The sequence below is a fragment of the Aquarana catesbeiana genome, linkage group LG01 (assembly GCF_042186555.1).
Source record: "Aquarana catesbeiana isolate 2022-GZ linkage group LG01, ASM4218655v1, whole genome shotgun sequence".
NCBI classification, from domain to species: domain Eukaryota; kingdom Metazoa; phylum Chordata; class Amphibia; order Anura; family Ranidae; genus Aquarana; species Aquarana catesbeiana.
The window spans coordinates 982,273,412-982,294,212 of NC_133324.1; the positions used below are offsets into that span (position 1 = coordinate 982,273,412).

Sequence of the window (20,801 nt, forward strand, 5' to 3'; positions counted from 1 at the left end):
TGCAGAAAAAGAGAGAGAAGACACAGGCGCCTATGTAATCAGGTACATATGGATCCAATGAACCATGCTAACGTCCGTCCAGGCTGTGTGTTTGACCCTCGCCTCCCATATCCAGATGGTGTTGTTGGAAGTCCTGGCCAGCAGGATACTGTGGGGCTTAAGCGGGATCCAAACCGAGGGTTGGAGTGCAGCTGAGGTCCGATGGAGAGGGCTGGACCGCAGCGCTGTGCACGATGGAGTCACTGGCGTTCTCGCAATGCATTTCGGAGCATGCGCACTGGGGAAATGTACACAGTGCACCCTCCTTTGTCAAGCTGAGAACAGCCTTTTATGTGCCTTGTAGATGCTGCCATCTAGTGGAGAGAGTTAATTAATACTGATACTAGTATATAAACAATATACGTGTCCATATATACAGTATCTCACAAAAGTAAGTACACCCCTCGGTCACATTTTTGTAAATCTTTTCTTCTATCTTTTCATGTGACAACACTGAAGAAATGACACTTGTCTACAATGTAAAGTAGTGAGTGTACAGCTTGTATAACAGTGTAAATTTGCTGCCCCCTCAAAATAACTCAACACACAGCCATTAATGTCTAAACCGCTGGAAACATAAGTCAGTACACCCCTAAGTGAAAATGTCCAAATTGGGCCCAAAGTGTCAATATTTAGTGTGGCCACCATTATTTTCCAGCACTGCTTTAACCCTCTTGGGCATGGAGGTCACCAGAGCTTCACAGATGGCCACTGGAGTCCTCTTCCACTCCTCCATGATGACATCACAGAGCTGGTGGATGTTAGAGACCTTGCACTCCTCCACCTTCCATTTGAGGATGTCCCACAGATGATCAATAGGGTTTAGGTCTGGAGACATGCTTTACCAGTCCATCACCTTTACCCTCAGCTTCTTTAGCAGGACAGTGGTGGTCTTGGAGGTGTGTTTGGGGTCGTTATCATGTTGGAATACTGCCCTGCGGCCCAGTCTCTGAAGGGAGGGGATCATTCTCTGCTTCAGTAGGTCACAGTACATGTTGGCATTCATGGTTCCCTCAATGAACTGTAGCTCCCCAGTTCCGGCAGCACTTATGCAGCCCAAGACCTTGACACTCCCACCACCATGCTTGACTGTAGACAAGACACACTTGTCTTTGTACTCCTCACCTGGTTGCCGCCACACACGCTTGTCACCATCTGAACCTAATAAGTTTATCTTGGTCTCATCAGACCACAGGACATGGTTCCAGTAATCCGTGTCCTAATGCCGCGTACACACGGTCAGACTTTCCGGCATACTTGGTCCGGCGGACCAGAGTGTGCCGGACAATCCGCCCGTGTGTGGGCGGCGGCGGACTTTTCCGGCGGACTTCTTCCCAAAAGCCCGCCGGACCTAGATTTTAAACATGTTTGAAATCTTTCCGTCGGACTCAGTTTCGGGCGGAAAGTCCGCTCGTGTGTGTGCTGGTCCGACGGAAAGCCCGCTCGTGTGTAGGCTGGTCCGACGGACCAAATACGACACGAGGGGATGGTATTGCATCTCGCGCTCGCTGCAATAGGAAAAACAAATCTTCCTATTGCGGCGAGCGCGGGGCATACCAGGCCCTTAGGTCTGGTATGGATTATAAAGGGGAACCCCGCTACGCCGAAAAAACGGCGTGGGGTCCCCCTAAAATCCATACCAGACCCCGATCCGAGCACGCAGCCTGGCCGGTCAGGAAAGGGGGTGGGGACGAGCGAGCGCCCCCCCCCTCCTGAACCGTACCAGGCCGCATGCCCTCAACATGGGGGGTGGGTGCTTTGGGGGAGGGGGGCGCCCTGCGCCCCCCCCCCCCAAAGCACCTTGTCCCCATGTTGATGAGGACAAGGGCCTCTTCCCGACAACCCTGGCCGTTGGTTGTCGGGGTCTGCGGGCGGGGGCTTATCGGAATCTGGGAGCCCCCTTTAATAAGGGGGCCCCCAGATCCCGGCCCCCCACCCTATGTAAATGAGTATGGGGTACATGGTACCCCTACCCATTTACCTAGGAAAAAAGTGTAAGTAATAAAACACACTACACAGGTTTTTAAAATATTTTATTAAACAGCTCCGGGGGGGGATCTTCCTCCGGCTTCGGGGGTCTTCTTCCGGCTTCGGGGGTCCCTCCGCTTCATCTTCTCCCGGCGTCCGGTTGGTTCTTCTCCGCTCTCCGGCCTCTTCTCCCGGTGTCGCAGGTCTTCGGCCGGCCCCTCCGCTCTCTTCATGTAGCTCTATTGCGAGCGGAGGTCCGGAGGTCCGGACTTCTTGGCTTCTTGGCTTCTCTTCTCTTCTCTTCTCTTCCCCCAGATGTTGACACGACGCTCTCTCCGGCTGGACTGGTCTCTGAGGGCTGCGTTGTGACTTATATAGGCGGAGACCCCGCCCCCATATGATGTCACAGTCCCTGGGCATGCTGGGACTGTGACGTTTTAGGGGGCGTGGTCGACCACGCCCCCTAAAACGTCACAGTCCCAGCATGCCCAGGGACTGTGACATCATATGGGGGCGGGGTCTCCGCCTATATAAGTCACAACGCAGCCCTCAGAGACCAGTCCAGCCGGAGAGAGCGTCGTGTCAACATCTGGGGGAAGAGAAGAGAAGAGAAGAGAAGCCAAGAAGCCAAGAAGTCCGGACCTCCGGACCTCCGCTCGCAATAGAGCTACATGAAGAGAGCGGAGGGGCCGGCCGAAGACCTGCGACACCGGGAGAAGAGGCCGGAGAGCGGAGAAGAACCAACCGGACGCCGGGAGAAGATGAAGCGGAGGGACCCCCGAAGCCGGAAGAAGACCCCCGAAGCCGGAGGAAGATCCCCCCCCGGAGCTGTTTAATAAAATATTTTAAAAACCTGTGTAGTGTGTTTTATTACTTACACTTTTTTCCTAGGTAAATGGGTAGGGGTACCATGTACCCCATACTCATTTACATAGGGTGGGGGGCCGGGATCTGGGGGCCCCCTTATTAAAGGGGGCTCCCAGATTCCGATAAGCCCCCGCCCGCAGACCCCGACAACCAACGGCCAGGGTTGTCGGGAAGAGGCCCTTGTCCTCATCAACATGGGGACAAGGTGCTTTGGGGGGGGGGCGCAGGGCGCCCCCCTCCCCCAAAGCACCCACCCCCCATGTTGAGGGCATGCGGCCTGGTACGGTTCAGGAGGGGGGGGGGCGCTCGCTCGTCCCCACCCCCTTTCCTGACCGGCCAGGCTGCGTGCTCGGATCGGGGTCTGGTATGGATTTTAGGGGGACCCCACGCCGTTTTTTCGGCGTAGCGGGGTTCACCTTTATAATCCATACCAGACCTAAGGGCCTGGTATGCCCCGCGACGGGGCTAGCAAGGTGTCAATCTCGCCGATAAAAGCGGCAAGATTGACATCCTTCTCTAGTCCCGTCGCACCTGAGTCACGTTCAAAATGAACGGACTTGTCCGTGTGTGGGCAAGTCCGTTCATTCTGAAAGTCCGCCGGAACTCCGGCGAAAGTCCGTCGGAAAGACGGGCGGACTTAGCCCGCCGGAAAATCCCGGCGTGTGTGGGCAAGTCCGTTCGTTTTAAAGTCCGGCGCACCTGGCGGACAAAGTCCGTCGGAAAGTGTGCCGGACCAAGTAGGATAGAAAGTCCGCTCGTGTGTACGCGGCATTAGTCTGCTTGTCTTCAGCAAACTGTTTGCGGGTTTCTTGTGCATCATCTTTAGAAAAGGCTTCCTTCTAGGACAACAGCCATGCAGACCAATTTGATGCAGTGTGCAGCGTATGGTCTGAGCACTGACAGGCTGACCCCCCACCCCGACAACCTCTGCAGCAATGCTGGCAGCACTCATACGTCTATTTCCCAAAGACAACCTCTGGATATGACGTTGAGCACGTCCACACAACCTCTTTGGTCGACCATGGTGAGGCCTGTTCTGAGAGGAACCTGTCCTGGTAAACCGCTGTATGGTCTTGGCCACCGTGCTGCAGCTCAGTTTCAGGGTCCTGGCAATCTTCTTATAGCCTAGGCCATCTTTATGTAGAGCAACAATTCTTTATTTCAGATCCCCAGAGAGTTCTTTGCCATGAGGTGCCATGTTGAACTTCCAGTGATCAGTATGAGGGAGTGAGAGCGATAACACCAAATTTAACACACCTGCTCCCCATTCACACCTGAGACCTTGTAACACTAACGAGTCACATGACACCAGGGAGGGAAAATAGCTAATTGGGCCAAATTTGGACATTTTCACTTAGGAGTGTACTCACTTTTGTTGCCAGTGGTTTAGACATTAATGGCTGTGTGTTGAGTTATTTTGAGGGGACAGCAAATTTACACTGTTATACAAGCTGTACACTCACTACTTTACATTGTAGCAAAGTGTCATTTCTTCAGTGTTGTCACATGAAAAGATGGAAGAAAAGATTTACACAAATGTAAGGGGTGTACTTACTTTTGTGAGATATTGTATTATCTGTGTTCTTCTGTATAAAAGTTCCTATGACTACGTGTCTCAGTCTCAGCCCCTCCCTGTGTAGGAATGTACAGAACTGGTTATAATGAGTGTCAGATACTTTCAGTGTCATTTCTCTCTTCTGCTCTCAGCGATGGCGTCTGCTGATCTGAGGAAGGAGCTGGAATGTTCCGTCTGTCTGAACATTTATACAGATCCTGTAATCCTGAAATGTGGACATAACTTCTGCCGGGACTGTATTGGTCGTGTGTGGGATACACAGGAGAGGTCTGGAGGTTATTCCTGTCCTGAATGTAGAGAAGAGTTCCAGGATCGGCCTGCACTGCACAGGAACATAACACTACGGAACATAGTGGAGAATTTCCTGTCCACCCATCCAGATCAGGAGGAGTCCGGGGTCTTCTGTACTTACTGTATTCACACTCCTGTACCTGCTGTGATATCCTGTCTGCTGTGTGAAGCTTCTCTGTGTGACAATCACCTGAGAGTCCACAGCAAGTCACCAGAACACGTCTTATGTGACCTCACCACTTCCCTGGAGAACAGGAAATGCTCCGTCCATAAGAAGATCCTGGAGTATTACTGCACTGAGGACTCCACCTGTATCTGTATGTCCTGCAGGCTGGATGGAGAACATCGGGGACACCAGGTGGAGACTCTGGATGAGGCCTCTGAGATGAAGAAGAAGAAACTGAGGAATGTTCTGCAGAAACTGATGACAGAGAGAGAGGAGATGGAGAAAAGAGTCCAGAGTCTGCAGGAACACAGGAGGAAAGTACAAGGAGAAGCAGATGATGAAACAGAGAGAGTCACTGTCCTGTTCAGAGACCTCAGGAGACGTCTGGAAGATCTGGAGAATAGAGTCCTGAGGGAAATCTCCGGGCAGGCAGAGCGGATCTCCGGGATAATCAATGATCTGGTCCAGGATCTGGAAATAAAGAAGGAGGATCTGTCCAGGAAGATGGGGGACATTGAGGAGCTGTGTAACATGACGGATCCACTGACTGTCCTACAGGAATCAGACACAGGTGACTTGTGTGATACTGAGGATGGAGATGATGAGGACAGAGAGAGACATGATAAACTCCTCCATGATGGAGGGGATCTGGATGTGGGGGGGATCTCACACACATTACACACAGGTTTATCTGATATCATGTCTGGGGTAAATGTAGAGAGGGGGGGTACAGACATATTACTGGATGTGAGGACAGCTGGTAATAATCTACATATATCAGATGACAGGAAAACTGCATCCTCCTCATCATCACATCAGAATCACCCAGAAACACCAGAGAGGTTTGAGTATTATCAGGTGATGAGCAGTCAGAGGTTCTCCTCAGGGAGACATTACTGGGAAGTTGATGTCGGGGGGTCATGGTGCTGGAGAGTCGGGATGTGTTACCCCAGTATAGACAGGAGAGGACGTCAGTCAGTGATTGGATATAATAAGAAGTCCTGGAGTTTGGAGAGGGGGTTGTATAATCCGCTCTCAGTGATACATGACAGTAATAAGACCCCATTACCCGGCGATGTCTCCAGTGGGAGAGTCAGGATAGATCTGGATTATGAGGCCGGGCGGATCTCCTTTTATGATCTGTGTGACCCGATCCGACATCTCCACACCTTCACCACCACCTTCACTGAGCCCCTCCATGCTGGGGTATATGTATGGGGGGGAGGGGGAAGTTGTATAAAGATATGTGGGGGGGATCAGAAGTGAGAGATCTGCCCAGAGACATCACAAGGTGGATTATCTGATTGGTGATTGGTGGAATACTCATCCAATAGGAGGAAGCAGAGGACAGGAAACATGAGTGATTTATTTATAAAGCTGCAGGTTCCGGGGCCGTCATCTTCATCCTAAACCTCACTTCACTACCTAGTGTGTCACTGACCAGGAACAAGCATGCAGGAGGTCAGATTGTTCAGCCTTCACTGGCTGCATGCTTGTTCTGGGTCAGTGACACACTACATAGTGTAGCCAGGATCAGGATGACGGCCCTGGGGTCTCCACCATCACTGTCTATCTATAGAAGAAAGGGGTATTTTCAGCTTTGGATGGAGTGGGGGAGGATTAGAACCTCTGTCAGATCTTTATTTCTGCTATCTGGGGCTCCATTAGAGAGATTTCCCCTCACTTCCTGTTCCTGTGACAACATTTCCCCAGACAGGAAGTGAGGGGAACTCTCCAACAGCAACACAGACAGAAAAAAAATCCTTTTCTTTAGTAGAGTAGGGGAAGGATTAGAACCCCTGTCAGATCTTTATTTCTGTCTGTGTCCCTGTTGTAGATTTTCCCTCATTTCCTGTCTGATAAAACGTTGTCACCAGGACAGGAAGTGAGGGGAAATCTCTCTAATGGAGCCCCGGATAGCAGTAAAAACCTGACAGGGGTTCTAATCCTCCCCCACTCCATCCAAATCTAGAACAATAGGATTTGTCTAGACACACACTTTAATATCCACAATGAGAATTCCGACATTTCTGTCCTCACAGGTTCCTTTACATGACCAATCCATGGATCTGTGATTGCTCCTCCCCCTCACTGTGATTGGTTGTGGTGATTATCACTATGAATACAGCCAGTGCTAGTCTTGTTCCTATTGGTTATGATGTGGAGGGGGCGGGGATTGTGGTGTGGGTGGGGTAATGTGGACAGGTGACGGGGGAGGGGTATACAGTCTCAGGAAGTGGAAATCCTCGGCTCTGTATATGGGAATATTGATCAATGATTGGATATAGATATAACAATCAGACAGATTGGACTATTACTAGTATAGCACAGACCCGATACAATAAGCCAGAGTTGCGATACAACCACCTTTTGGGTGGAACCTCCGACTGTGACGTCATCACGCTCGTTTCTTCTGAGACGGTGGATGGGCGCACGACATAGGAAGTAGAGTGAGAGCGATGGTTGTATCACAACTCCGGCTTATTGTATCCACACTGCCAGTTGGCTGATAGATGACTTCTTTCTTGTAAGTACAATACTTATTTCTCATGACATTTTATTACTGAACGTTCTACACCATGGAAGTCCTTTTTGCTTTGTGATTTGAGTTCTCATAGCAGCAGCGGGAGTCTTGGATTTCCCATAAAGGGTTGAGGGAGACCAGACTTCCCTAAGGCTGGGTGAGACTGCTATGGAGGTCATCGCTTTCTGCTAAGCAGGTTATCTATACACTTTGGGTGCTGATCTGGAAGAACTTTCCTTTGTTCTGAAGACTTTGTCACCATCTCCTTTCTGCAATTAATCTCATCTAGATGGACTCTGTTTTATAAGAATCTATGGACTTGTTTCTTGATGGGACCTTGCTTTAGTTTTTCTTTTTTCACTTTTTTCTTTTTTTTTTTCACTTTGGTATTTTTTCACTTATATTTTTTATGTATACTCACATTCATACATGTATGATTTCATGAATTTAAATGCACTTCCCTTGTGGTGTTAGAAATCCTGTTTGCTGCATTTTTGGTGTATATTTGGTCAGTTATAAAACAAACAAAAAACGCTCCTCCCCATTGAAATGAAGAAACTGATATCTCTGCCCCGTGTCTTCCGCCCCTCACCCACCTTTACTGACATCTGAAGTTCCCTCCACCTCCAATCTAATACCCCCTTTCCTGCCACTTCACCCCCCCCACTGCACTGATCCCCCCCGGCACTGACCCCCCCAGCACTAATCACCCCATCACTGATCACCCCCAGCACTGATCACCCCCAGCACTGATCCCCCCCAGCACTGATCCCCCCCAGCACTGATCCCCCCCAGCACTGATCCCCCCAGCACTGATCCCCCCAACACTGATCCCCCCCAGCGCTGATTTCCCCAGCACTGATCCCCCCCAGCACTGATCCCCCCCAGCACTGATCCCCCCAGCACTTATTCCCCCATCACTGATCACCCCCAGCGCTGATCACCCCCAGCGCTGATCCCCCCCAGCGCTGACCCCCCCAGCGCTGATCCCCCCCACTGCACTGATCCCCCCACTGCACTGATCCCCCCAGCACTGATCCCCCCCAGCGCTGATCCCCCCCACTGCACTGATCCCCCCCACTGCACTGATCCCCCCCACTGCACTGATCCCCCCCAGCACTGATCCCCCCCAGCACTGATCCCCCCCAGCAATGATCCTCCCAGCACTGATCACCCCCTTGTAAACCCCGATCCCTATGTGGTCACCCTGCAGCTGCCAGCTTCCCTCCTCCGCCCTCCTGTTGGATTTGGGTGCTGCAGGGTAGCCACAGGGGGATCTACTTGTTCAAATAAATCCCCCCCGCTGCTCCGACCCCCCTTCAGTGCCCCCCACCTCACTGATGGCCGGATGCCCCCTCTGTACAGCTGCTGGCTGGATTTCCTTGCTCCCCCTCCCACCAGCTGCAACCTCTACTGGGGCGGGAGATCACTGCCAGGATGAAGAGCGGAGGGGGTGATAATCATGTGTTTACAAGCCCCCTTCCATCCCTGAATGAATACAGTCAGCGATCGTTACTGATCACTTCTGTATTCATTCTTCACCGAAGCATAGTAAACTGTGTTTACTATGCATCAGTTTGTGAATTAATTGGAGCCTCTATACAGACTCCTATTCATTCATCTACAGTGCAGAGAAAGGGAATACAGATAGTCCAGAAAGAGACATTCGATGTTTGTTTAGACCCCTGATGTCTCTACAAAGCCCCCCTCCAAAAGTTAAAAAAAAATAATAAATAAATAATTGTAACTGTATAAATAAATTTAAATTGTAAAACATAAACCATAGTAAGGATAGACATGCGTCTAATTCTCCCTCTCCTCTGAAGTCCGATCTATGTGTGGATTGCTCTCCAGTAGGGATGGTGAACGGTTCGGGATGAGGTTTGGTTGTTCGGATGTTCTGTGAACAGAGAATAATATGTGATGTTCGGGGAAAATTCGAAAGCCGCCAGAACACCATTAAAGTCTATGGGACAAGAACATGAAAAACCAAAAGTGTTCATTTTAAAGGCTTATACACAAGTTATTGTCATAAAAAGTGTCTGGGGACCCGGGTCCTGCCCCAGGGGACATGGATCAATGCAAAAAACGGAAAATTGTATACTCACCTTTCCGTAATTTTCCTTTCCTGTCGTATCTTCATGGCAGCATACACTTTGGGTTGTGACTCCGCCCCCACAACCTGATAGGACTACATAGCTATAAGTTGTAGAGATGGCCCCTGCCCAGTATTCTCCGTATATATATCTCACCTTAGACGGGTGGGAGATTGTATGCTGCCATGAAGATACGACAGGAAAGGAAAATTACGAAAAGGTGAGTATACAATTTTCCGTTTTCCTGTCGCATCATGGCAGCATACACTTTGGGGAGTAACTCGCAAAGACTGGGTGGGAATTCAAACTAAGTTTATTAATCAAATAATAGAGGAATTGGCCTGGATAACGGATCTTCCGAAATCCACCGTGGATAAGCAGGCGGAATCCACCTTGTAAAGAGACATGAAGGTGTTCCTGGAGGACCAGGTAGCCGCTCTGCAAATCGTCTCCGCCGAGACTCTACAATATGCCGCCCAGGAGGTTGCCACTGCCCTGGTGGAGTGTGCCCTTAAGCCCTCAGGTACTTGATGGTTACTCAGTGAGTAAGATCTCTTGATGGTCTTTACTAGCCATGAAGCAATGGTGCGTGAGGATGCCGCTTGACCTCTCCTGAAACCATGTGGGATAATTAGGAGGTTCTCCGACTTTCTGATGGATTTTGTTGCTGAGAGGTATTCCATAACGGTACCCTTAACATCTAGTGGATGAGGGTCTCCCTGATCCGTGCTGAGTGCTGGAAGATTAATCTCCTGGTTAAAATGGAAAGATGAGGACACCTTGGGGATGAATCGATCCGAAGGCCTTAGGACTAGCCTGTCTGGAAGAACAACCAAGTATGGTTCGCTAACCATTAGAGCTTGCATCTCTGACACTCACTTCGCCGATGTTATGGCTATTAAAAATGAAACCTTTAGCGTTAGATCCCAGAGGGATATGCTCTGCGTTGGAAAAAAGGGTTCCTTGGATAATGCCTCTAGAACAATTGAGAGATCCCAGACCGGGAATGACGGTTTTCTGGGGGGCCTCAGCTTTAGACAGGCCCTCTGAAACTGAACCACCAGAGGCTCTTGCGCCCATTTAACTCCTGTCAAGGCGGACAGGGCCGATACCTGGACCTTCAGGGTGCTTGACCTAAGGCCTTTCTCTAGGCCTAATTGAAGGAATTCCAAGATCTGAGACACCGACGGGGAGGACGAGTCCCAACCTTGCTGTTGGGAGAAGGAGACAAATTTTTCCCAAACTCTTCTGTACGTGATGTTGGTAGTAGGCCTTCTGGCCTGGAGTAAGGTATCCACCACCTTCTGGGAACAGCCCTGCTCTAGGTACCTAGCCCTTTCAGTCTCCAGGCCATCAAGTGTAGCTTCCCCGGGTTCGGGTGAAGAAGATGTCCCTGGGAGAGTAGGTCTGTCGTCAATGGGAGAGGCAGAGGCTCTGCCGTGTTCAGCTGCATGAGGGTAGTAAACCATGGCCTCTTTGGCCAGAAAGGGATCACTGCTACCACCTATGCTGTTGACTTCTTGAGTCTCAGGAGGAATCTCGCTATGAGAGGCGTCGGGGGGAAAATGTACCCCAGGTGAAAGTTCCAGGGGTGTTGGAGGCAGTCCGTCCCCTCTGCCGAAGGAAACGGTATCCTTGATAGGAATCTCTGACACTTTGTGTTCTCCGGAGTTGCTGCTAGGTCTATCTCTGGAGGGCCCCAGGTTCGGGATATGAGAGCATAGGCTTGTGGACTCAGAGACCATTCGTTGTTGGAGTGGAAATTTCTGCTCAGCGAGTCGGCTAAGGTGTTCTGGACTCCCGGGACATAAACCACCCTTAGATCCAGTAGATTCAGCTGCGCCCATTCCAGAACAGGACGGACCTCCTGCAACATGGACCTGCTTCTGGTGCCCCCCTGCCTGTTGATGTAGGCAACAGCCACCTTGTTGTCCATCCTCAGGAGGACGTGCTTCCCCTTCAAGTAAAAACTGAAGGCTAGGAGAGCCTGGAACGCTGCTCTCATCTCCAGAACGTTCGACACTGTATCCTGTGCCCTGAAAGGCCAACGACCCTGAGCCGCAAGGTCCTGATAGTGAGCTCCCCATCCCTGTAGACTGGCATCTGAGGTCACGGTTTCTTGATAGGGAGTGATTATATGCCTGCATCTTCTCAAGTTGTGAGGTCGTACCCACCACATCAACGATTGCTTTACCTCCTGGGAGATGAGGATTGGTTGGGACATTGATGTGCCCTTCCACTGACGTAGGAAGGAGATCTGGAGAGGCCTCGAATTCCATTGCGCCCATTGGACCATTGGAATGGTGGAAGCTAGGGAGCCCAGGATACTGAGACACGTCCTGGCCGAGAGCATTGTAGCGGAGATTGCCCTTTCCACCTTTTGAATTAGAGGAGGGATTTTTTCCCCCGGAAGTTCCACTGTATTCTCCCTTGTGTCCAATTCGGCCCCCAGAAAGACCATTCTCTGTGTGGGATGGATGTTGCTCTTCTTCCAATTTATCAGCCACCCTAGGGACTGTAACGTGGAGACCAGGATTTCCCTGTGAAGGACAGGAGAGTCCTGGCTGTCTGAGAGAAGTAGGATGTCGTCCAGATAATGGTGGACCCTCAGCCCGTTTTCTCTCAGGTGGGCTATTACAGGTAATAGGACTTTTGTAAACGTCCTGGGTGCGGTAGAGATCCCGAATGGAAGGCTTCGGAATTGGAAGTGCCGATGATTTAGGGTAAACCGGAGAAATTTTTGGAACTCGGAATGGATAGGGATATGCAAATACGCGTCCTGGAGGTCGATTGACAGCATCCAATCTCCCAAGTTTATTGCTTGGAGGATTGATTGAAGGCTTTCCATCTTGAATGTTTCTAACCGTATTGACCGGTTGAGGTTTTTTAGGTCCAAGACTGGACGAAGGTCCCCTGATTTCTTTTTCACTAAGAACAGTGGGGAGTAGAAACCTTTGCCTCTTTGGAATGGTGGTACCTCCACTATTGCTTGTTTCTGGAGCAACTCTTGGATATACTGGACTAGGGATAGTCTTTTCTCTTGAGAAGGAGGAAGTCTGGTTGAGCAGAATTGGTCTCTTGGAGGACGACCTCTGAATGCCCACCTGTGTCCGAAATGAATGGTGGACACTGTCCATGGGTCTTTTATCATTCCCGCCCAGACCAACTTGAACTTTGTGAGTCTGGCACCCACTACCGCTGGTTGGGCGGGCGAACCTTCAAAAGGACTTCTGGTCATTGGAGGCAGGGGTCTTGGGTTTCTGGAACTTGAGGAAGGACGTCTGGGGGGTTCTTCCAGCTCCTTCTGTATTCCTTCCCGGGTCTATAGGATTTCGCATCCCTATATCTTTCCGGAAGATTACGTTTAAAGGGAGGTGGCCTTTGTTGTTTCGGCCTTCTGTCCGATGGTATGAGACCCGACTTCCCGCCTGTTACTTTAGAGATTGCGGTATCCAGCTTTGCTCCAAAGAGGTTCACCCCGTCATACGGAATCCTACACCAGTTTGATTTCGAGGCGGGGTCAGCCGACCAAGGTTTGAGCCATAGCGCCCTTCTGGCCATTACAGAGGCTAACATGGACCTTGATGTGGATCTGATAGTATCTACGGAAGCCTCCGCCACGAAATCTCCCGCAAGGCTAAGTTCTTGTAAGGCCTTAGTGATCTGTTCTTGATCTGCGCCCTCAGTGACGAGCCTCGCTGTAGCTGAGGACCAGCTGGAGATAGCTTTTCCAACCGCCGCTAATGCCACCGCTGGCCTGCAGGCACCTTCTGCGAACAGGTAAGCTCTCTTAAGGTCTGTATCCACCTTCCTGTCAAGCACGTCTCTGAACGTTACTGCATCTTCAATGGGGAGCGTCACGTGCCTGGCTAGACGCATCAAAGATGCATCCACTACTGGAGGAGAAAGTAAAGGAGATACTTTGGGTTCCTTGAGTGGGTACAGTTTGGTAAGTCTGTTGGACAGACTGAACTTCTTTTCCGCATTCTGCCACTCCTCCTTAATGAGCTCATCTAATTCGTTGATGAATGGGAAAGCCTCCGGAACCTTCTTGAGGTTTGGGAAATACTTTCTCTGTTTAGGCTGTGTCTCCTCAAGCTCCTCCCAGTTAATCGCTTCCTTAACCGATCTGATGAACGGTTCTATGAGCGCAAAATCAAAGCCAGCTGATGCTTCCGGCTCTTCATCATCCGACGGGAGCTCTTGCTCTCTTGATGCACTGGGAATGGTGGGTGAGGTGCTATAGGCCGTAAACTCCACATCAGGAGTTGAGACCTGGGGAGTAGAGACTCCAGTGGGTTCTATGTGATCCGGCTCTTTCTCCCTGATGGCTTCATCTATGCACTTGCGGCAGGCTAGTTTGTCTGGGAGGGCCGTGGCCCCACATACCCAGCAGGCGTTCCCGGCTGGGCGGGAAGGGTGCGTAGAGGATTGGTGTCCTCGTGCAGGGGATCTTCTGCGGTAGGAACGGCTATGCCTTGAATGGGATCGACTCCGTCTACGACTTCCCTTGCGGCCTGAGTGACTTCTTCCGCGTGAGCGGCTGCGTCTATGGCCGGAGCGGCTTCTCCTGTACGAAGACTCTCTTCGTCCTGATTTAGATGATCTTGCGGACCTGACAGGGCTGACCAATTAGGTAGCGTTAGTACGGTCCTGCTCTCTTTTTCAATCTTCTCTACTTACCGCTGGAATCCCCCCCCCTTACCTATTAGGCTGGTGGTGATCTGCTGGGGAAGCGGCCTCCATAGGAGAGGAAGGTGAGTACCTGAGAAGGGTATAGGAAGGTAAGAACATGCAACCAGGACCCAAAAAACAGTGCATAAGTATTAGACACTTACCCAGAGAGAGAGGGTAGCTTTAGGAATTCAGAAGGTCAAAACACAGCAGTCAGAAGTCTTCCAGGAAGCAAGGAGAGCTAGAAATGACAAACAGGGCTTTTAAATTTGCCGCCATGGCCGCCGAGGTCACGACCCGCTCGCGCATGCGCAGTAGCGGCGCGAGGCGCCCGGCGCCATCTTGGAAACTGGCAAAATCGAAAGGACGCCCTGACGGCGCACACCGCGCATGCGCGGAAGCGCCGAGACGCCCGGGAAGGCTGTAGGGAGGCACAGAGGGACCACAGAGCCCAGCAAAGAGGGAGAAAGACAAAAGGTGAAAAAAAGAGGCATGGCGACCGCTGCACAACAACTAAGCCTGTTTAAGGCTTATACTGGACCGCAACATACCCCCGAGATCACCAGAGCGGGGCTCCTTCCATCTAGCTCGTTTAGAGGCTGTACAGGTAAGGACTTCCACCCAGGAGAGGCTAGAACCTGGCTGGGGCGAATTCGGTAAGGGGGTGCTTCTGATATGTTCAGTCCTTCAGGTGAGGAAAAATAAGAGAATACTGGGCAGGGGCCATCTCTACAACTTATAGCTATGTAGTCCTATCAGGTTGTGGGGGCGGAGTCACAACCCAAAGTGTATGCTGCCATGATGCGACAGGAAAATGTTTTAAAAATGGCCGTTTTTTCGGGAGCAGAGATTTTTTTAATGCTTAAAGTGAAACAATAAAAATGAAATATCCTTTAAATATTGTGCCTGGCTACCCCAAAGCACCCTCCCCATGTTGAGGGCATGTGGCCTGGTACAGTTCGGGGGGGGGCGCTCTCTCATCCCCCTTTTCCTGCGGCCTGCCAGGTTGCGTGCTCGGATAAGGGTCTGGTATGGATTTTGGGGGGACCCCTACGCTTTTTTTTTAATTTGGCGCAGGGTTCCCTTTAATTTCCATATCAGACCCGAAAGGGAAAATAGCAATTTGATAAACATTTGCGCAAATATTGACAAAAAGGTAAAAAAGTGCAGCGCTAACAAGTGAAAGGTCATTAAATCACTACAAATAGAACAGAAACTGATATGAAATATACATAGAGCACATGGATACACAAATGATTCCATATGTACCGATTGCACCCAATAATATCCAGAATAGCAGAACATCATGCCTGGCTGATAAAATCATTAATGTCCCATTCAATATTTAATCCAAAAGGTGAATAAGTCTGTAATTGGTGAATCCAATAAGTCTCCAGACGTGAGACCCCGCGTGTCATGGCTCCTCCCCTCCAAGGGGGGATATATTTGTCATCAATGATAAGGAATTGGGAACCCTTGGGGGTCTCCACTATGGTGTTCTCTATAATGTCGGGGCACATTATGTTTGACATCACCACTCTTCATTTTAGCGATATGCTCACCTACCCTGACGGAAAACGCACGGATCGTACGACCCACATATTGTTTGCCGCAAGGGCAAGTGATCATATAAAGGACATGTGTGGTGGCACAGGTACAAAATGTTTAGATGGGATATACCCGATTGGTGACATTAGATTTGTATTCAAGACTTTTACGTCCCCCACAAGAATTATATTGGCATACTGTACATTTCCTACAAGGAAAATAGCCAACTAGATAGTGAAAGAATGAGGATCGTGTCGGAGGATTGATCGTATTAGGGGTAATCTTTCCTCGCAATGAAGACACTCCTCTAAAAATGACTTTCGGTTGTTCCGGAAGTACAGTTTTCAGTACACGATCATTTCTGAGTCTATCCCAATGACGACGGATGATGTTTTTATTTTCTCTATGTTGGAGTGAAAATGTGGTGAGCATGGAACATTTAAAGGAATTATCTTGTTCCTGAGGAGGTTTCTTTACCAACCAAGAACTCCTATCAATCCCTGCCCCTTTATTTAGTTCTGAAGTTACCAGTACTGGATCATATCCCTTCTCTATAAATCGTTCTTTCAGTGTTGGCGCCTGAACCAAATAAGTGTTTACGTCAGAACAATTCCTACGCAGTCTCAGGAACTGGCTGCGAGGAACGGAATGTAACCAGGATTGAATGTAACCAGGATTGACGACCGCGTTACGTTTTTGTCCCACTAACAGCGGCGCCATTTTTTTGGTTGTCAACGCCTGATATGGTGTAGTGTGACGTCATATCCGCTTCCACATGTCAGAACGAGGCTTGGGACACACGCTATGGCGCCATCTTGGCCGAACCAGGAAGTAACCTTAGAATTGCATTACCAATCAGACGGAGCTGCTATTCATTATGGGGGTACTTAGCATATATAAAAACACAGTGACCACAGTGGATCAGCACCCCTCAGATGATGATTTATAAGTCAAAACGTGTTGGGAAGCCATGCTGAGACCACTGCCACTTTTTACTCAAGCGCTTTTTTACTACATAAACGTGAGTGTATTTCCTCTGTTTTTTTATACATTAAATTTTCTCAACAGAATTACACTATATGCCTTCCTTCTTCTTTCAATGGTGGGGCTGAATGCCCGATTCATCTGAACCTACTTACATCCAATATCCACCTGGAGGTTATATCCGGATCCTGAACCTGATGTCCTCTGGGTATATTATACCACAAAGTTTGATGGACTCACTAGGTGTACACCTACTTGAGTTCAATCCCTCCGGTAATCATTTGGTGTTTCTGGTGGTGGATCTACTATCAAACGATCAAATTAGTACCATATTTGATGATCACATATGAAGTTGAAGATTGTCACTGATCTTTTTGGACATTGCACTTTGAAGTTTCTCTTTTTCTTTAACCACTTGCCACCCAGGCCAATTCTGACATTTCTCTCCTACATGTAAACATTACTTTTTTGCTAAAAAATTACATAGAACCCCCAAACATTATATATGTTTTTTTAGCAAAGACCCTAAAGAATACAATGGCGGTTGTTACAACTTTTTATCTCGCACGATATTTGCGCAGCAATTTTTCAAACGCGTTTTTTTGGGGGAAAAAAACAGTTTTGTTCTTTAAAAAAAAAAACCAAAACAGTAAAGTTAGCCCAATGTTTTTGCATAATGTGAAAGATGAAGTTACGCTGAGTAAATAGATACCTGACATGTCACGCTTCAAAATAGCACACGCTCGTGGAATGGCGCCAAAGTTCGGTACTTAAAAATCCTCATAGGCGACGCTTGAAATTGTTTTACTGGTTACATGTTTTGAGTTACAGAGGAGGTCTAGAGACAAAATGATTGCTCTCGCTCCAACGTTCGCGTCGATACCTCACATGTATGGTTTGAACACCGTTTTCATATGTGGGCGGGACTTTTGTATGCGTTCGCTTCTGCGTGCGAGCACACGGGGACAGGAGCGCTTTAAAATTTTTTTTTTATTGTTAATTATACTTTCTTTTTTTAGTTTGACACTTTTTGGAAAAAAAAAATTTTGATCACTTTTTTCCTATTATAAGGAATGTAAACATCCCTTGTAATAGGAATATGGCATGACAGGTCCTCTTTACAGTGAGATGTGGGGTCAATAAGACCCCACATCTCACCACTAGGCTGGGAAGCCTGAAATAAAAAACATTAATAAACCGATCACGGCTTCCCAGCCGAGACGGACCTGTTTTTTTGAATGCAGAGGCCGGGCGTGACGTCATAACATCGCGCCCGGCCTCCGACGATCATAGAGACTCCGGCGACCATCTGGTCCACCAGATCAACATCTGGGCCGGCGGATCCTGTGTCTGACTCACTTATCGTAGCGGTGAGTCGGTAGAAGCACCGGAGGGCGTCGGGAGGGGGGGCGTCCTCTCTCACCTCCCGTAAGAACGATCAAGCGGTAGAACATCCACTTTGATCATTCTTATGGTATAGGGAATCACCGGCTGAAAACGGCAATATCTGAATGATGTCTGTAGCTACACCCATCATTCAGATATCCCCGCTCAAAGTCCATCACGTCATATGACAGCGGGCGGCAACCGGTAAAGACATTTTGGGGGTTATTTACATAAGGCAAATCCACTTTGCACTGGAAGTGCACTTGGAAGTTCAGTCGCTCTAAATCTATGGGCCAGATCTGAAATGAGTGGAAGCTCTGCTGATTTTATCATCCAATCATGTACAAGATAAAATGCTGGGTTTTTATTTTCCTTGCATGTCCCCCTCGGATCTACAGCGACTTTACTTCCAAGTGCACTTGCAGTGTAAAGTGGATTTTCCTTTAGTAAATAACCCCCTTTGTGTTTCAATTACAAATTGTTGGACATTTTTTCACTAAGTTTACATTACCAGTTTACCTTTATTATTTGTAGAGGTTTAATGACCTTTCACTTGTTAGCGCTGCACTTTTTTACCTTTTTGTCACTTTTTGTAACTTGATCTACTGCAGTGCTGGCTGCTATTTTCCTTGTTCTTTAGACAGCGCGGTATATGTGCATTTATAGTTTGCGCAAATATTGCCTAAAAAAAAAAAACAGTAGCTCTTTATTTTTATTCTACGGGTCATGTGCTTTCAGGAAATGTCTGTTTTGGGGGGTCTTTCACAAACTCTGATAGCTGGAAGGGAAAAAAATTAAAAATCTATAGGAAAATTGGCAAAATGGTCGAGTTTAAAAAGTGGAGTGCAGGGCCTGGCAGCCAAAGGGTTAAACTATATGGAAACCTTCCAGTTTCGGGTTCCTGAGAAAACAATCATGTGATTGGTGAGAAATGAGAGCGTGTGATTGGCTAGTTTCATTTTCTCTAGGTATGTACTTGTTATCCTGGGATTGGCTACAGTTCAGCCGCCTCCCTCTTTTGTTTTCTGGTATGCCGAGCTCCTGGGAGAGATCTGATCCATCAGAAGAGACACAGAAGTCTGCGGAAGATTTACCCCCCCCTCGGGGTATTATCAGAGGAACCCAACACCTCTGCACTCTGATATACATTCTTACACATTTCTACCAAACTTTACATGAACACAGAAAGAAAAACCAGTTAATTCTGCACTGCCCCTAAATAGCAGCTAACACACCATATATGAAATTAATGGTATTTAAAATAAATATAGCAAAAGTGTAGCGCTAAAATGACGTGCCTAGTGCAGTATACATTAGGTGAATTTTCATAACAATGAAAACAGGAGATGAATTTAAAGTGAGTGAATTACATACAAACAATCGTTCTGGATTGCCTATAAAAATATTAGACATACAAATATGTTCTAATTTCATATGCAATCTGTAAACTATATGTCAAATATACAATGTGACAGACAGAGACAAAAAAAAATTACAGAGAGAGGAGCCACACCGCCAGGGACCAGCCACCAAGGGGGTCCACCATCTGCCAACGCCAAGGAACATAGAAGAACAGAAGGACGATCGTGTCCTTTCTGAAATCGGATTTGGAATTGGGTCGTCCTCTCATTCAGTGACCCGCATCCTTCCTCGCTGTTTCTACAACCTTCTTTACATCAGAGAGCCTCACGGCTTCGGACTAGCAGAACTCCAACCAAGCTGGCCATCTCTGACAATATGAGCGACTTCTGGCACAAGCTGGGCTGCTGAGTGGTAGAGAAGCCTCAGCCGGACATCTGAGTTTCGGTTTGTTTGCTGCATTACATCCCATGCGATTCTAAACTTAATCTTTGGGGGACGCCAGCCTGAGGACACCGATCCAGAGTCCATTTCCAATATATACAAGCTAGTTTGAGATGTGGAGCATATGCTCTTACATGTTCAAACTCTCTGGTAAGCCTCCCCTTCACCTGGTGGTGGTTTTCGTCACAATCTGGTTTATTCACCTATTTACAAGATTGAGTTTCATCCTTATCTACACGGAGAATCCGTTGCACTTAATAACTGTTTATGGACACTTTTTGTACTTTTTTGTCTCTGTCTGTCACATTGTATATTTGACATATAGTTTACAGATTGCATATGAAATTAGAACATATTTGTACATCTAATATTTTTATAGGCAATCCAGAACGATTGTTTGTATGTAATTCACTCACTTTAAAATCATCTCCTGTTTTCATTGTTATGAAAATTCACCTAATGTATACTGCACTAGGCACGTCATTTTAGCGCTACACTTTTGCTATATTTACATGAACACAGGAATTTATAGTTCCCATACATTGCAATGCGTCATAGTAAGGCTCCATGCACAGTAGATGCTCAAAAACAGGTGAAAATACATTGGATAAAAAATTATGATAATTAGCGTTTTTTAGGCAGAGTTTTTGCAGTCTTTAAAAGCTGAACAACAAACCCCATTAGAGTCTATGGGACCCAAACTGGAAAAATCAAATGTGCCCATTTTGAAGGCTTTTATGCAAGTTATTGGGCAACCGGCCAGCGCCGATCAATAGAGTCTGTGGACAGACGCACTCTTTTATCTGTCACAAAACCTCCAGCAGCACTGAATGCCCTTCCGAAAGCACGCTGGATGCAGGGCAGCCCAGCAGCTCAATT

General features: G+C 48.3%; 1 protein-coding gene across 1 annotated transcript in view; it reads left to right on the forward strand.

Moving 5' to 3' along the window:
• LOC141129097 (uncharacterized) overlaps window positions 1–6,702 on the forward strand; it is a 74,534-nt gene extending 67,832 nt beyond the window's left edge. Inside the window, exon 4 of the mRNA XM_073616889.1 lies at window positions 4,515–6,702. Coding sequence (XP_073472990.1) covers window positions 4,515–6,173 — 1,659 coding nt within the window. The 3' untranslated portion in view covers window positions 6,174–6,702. The remainder of the gene's footprint in view (window positions 1–4,514) is intronic.
• The last annotated feature ends 14,099 nt before the right edge of the window (window positions 6,703–20,801 follow it).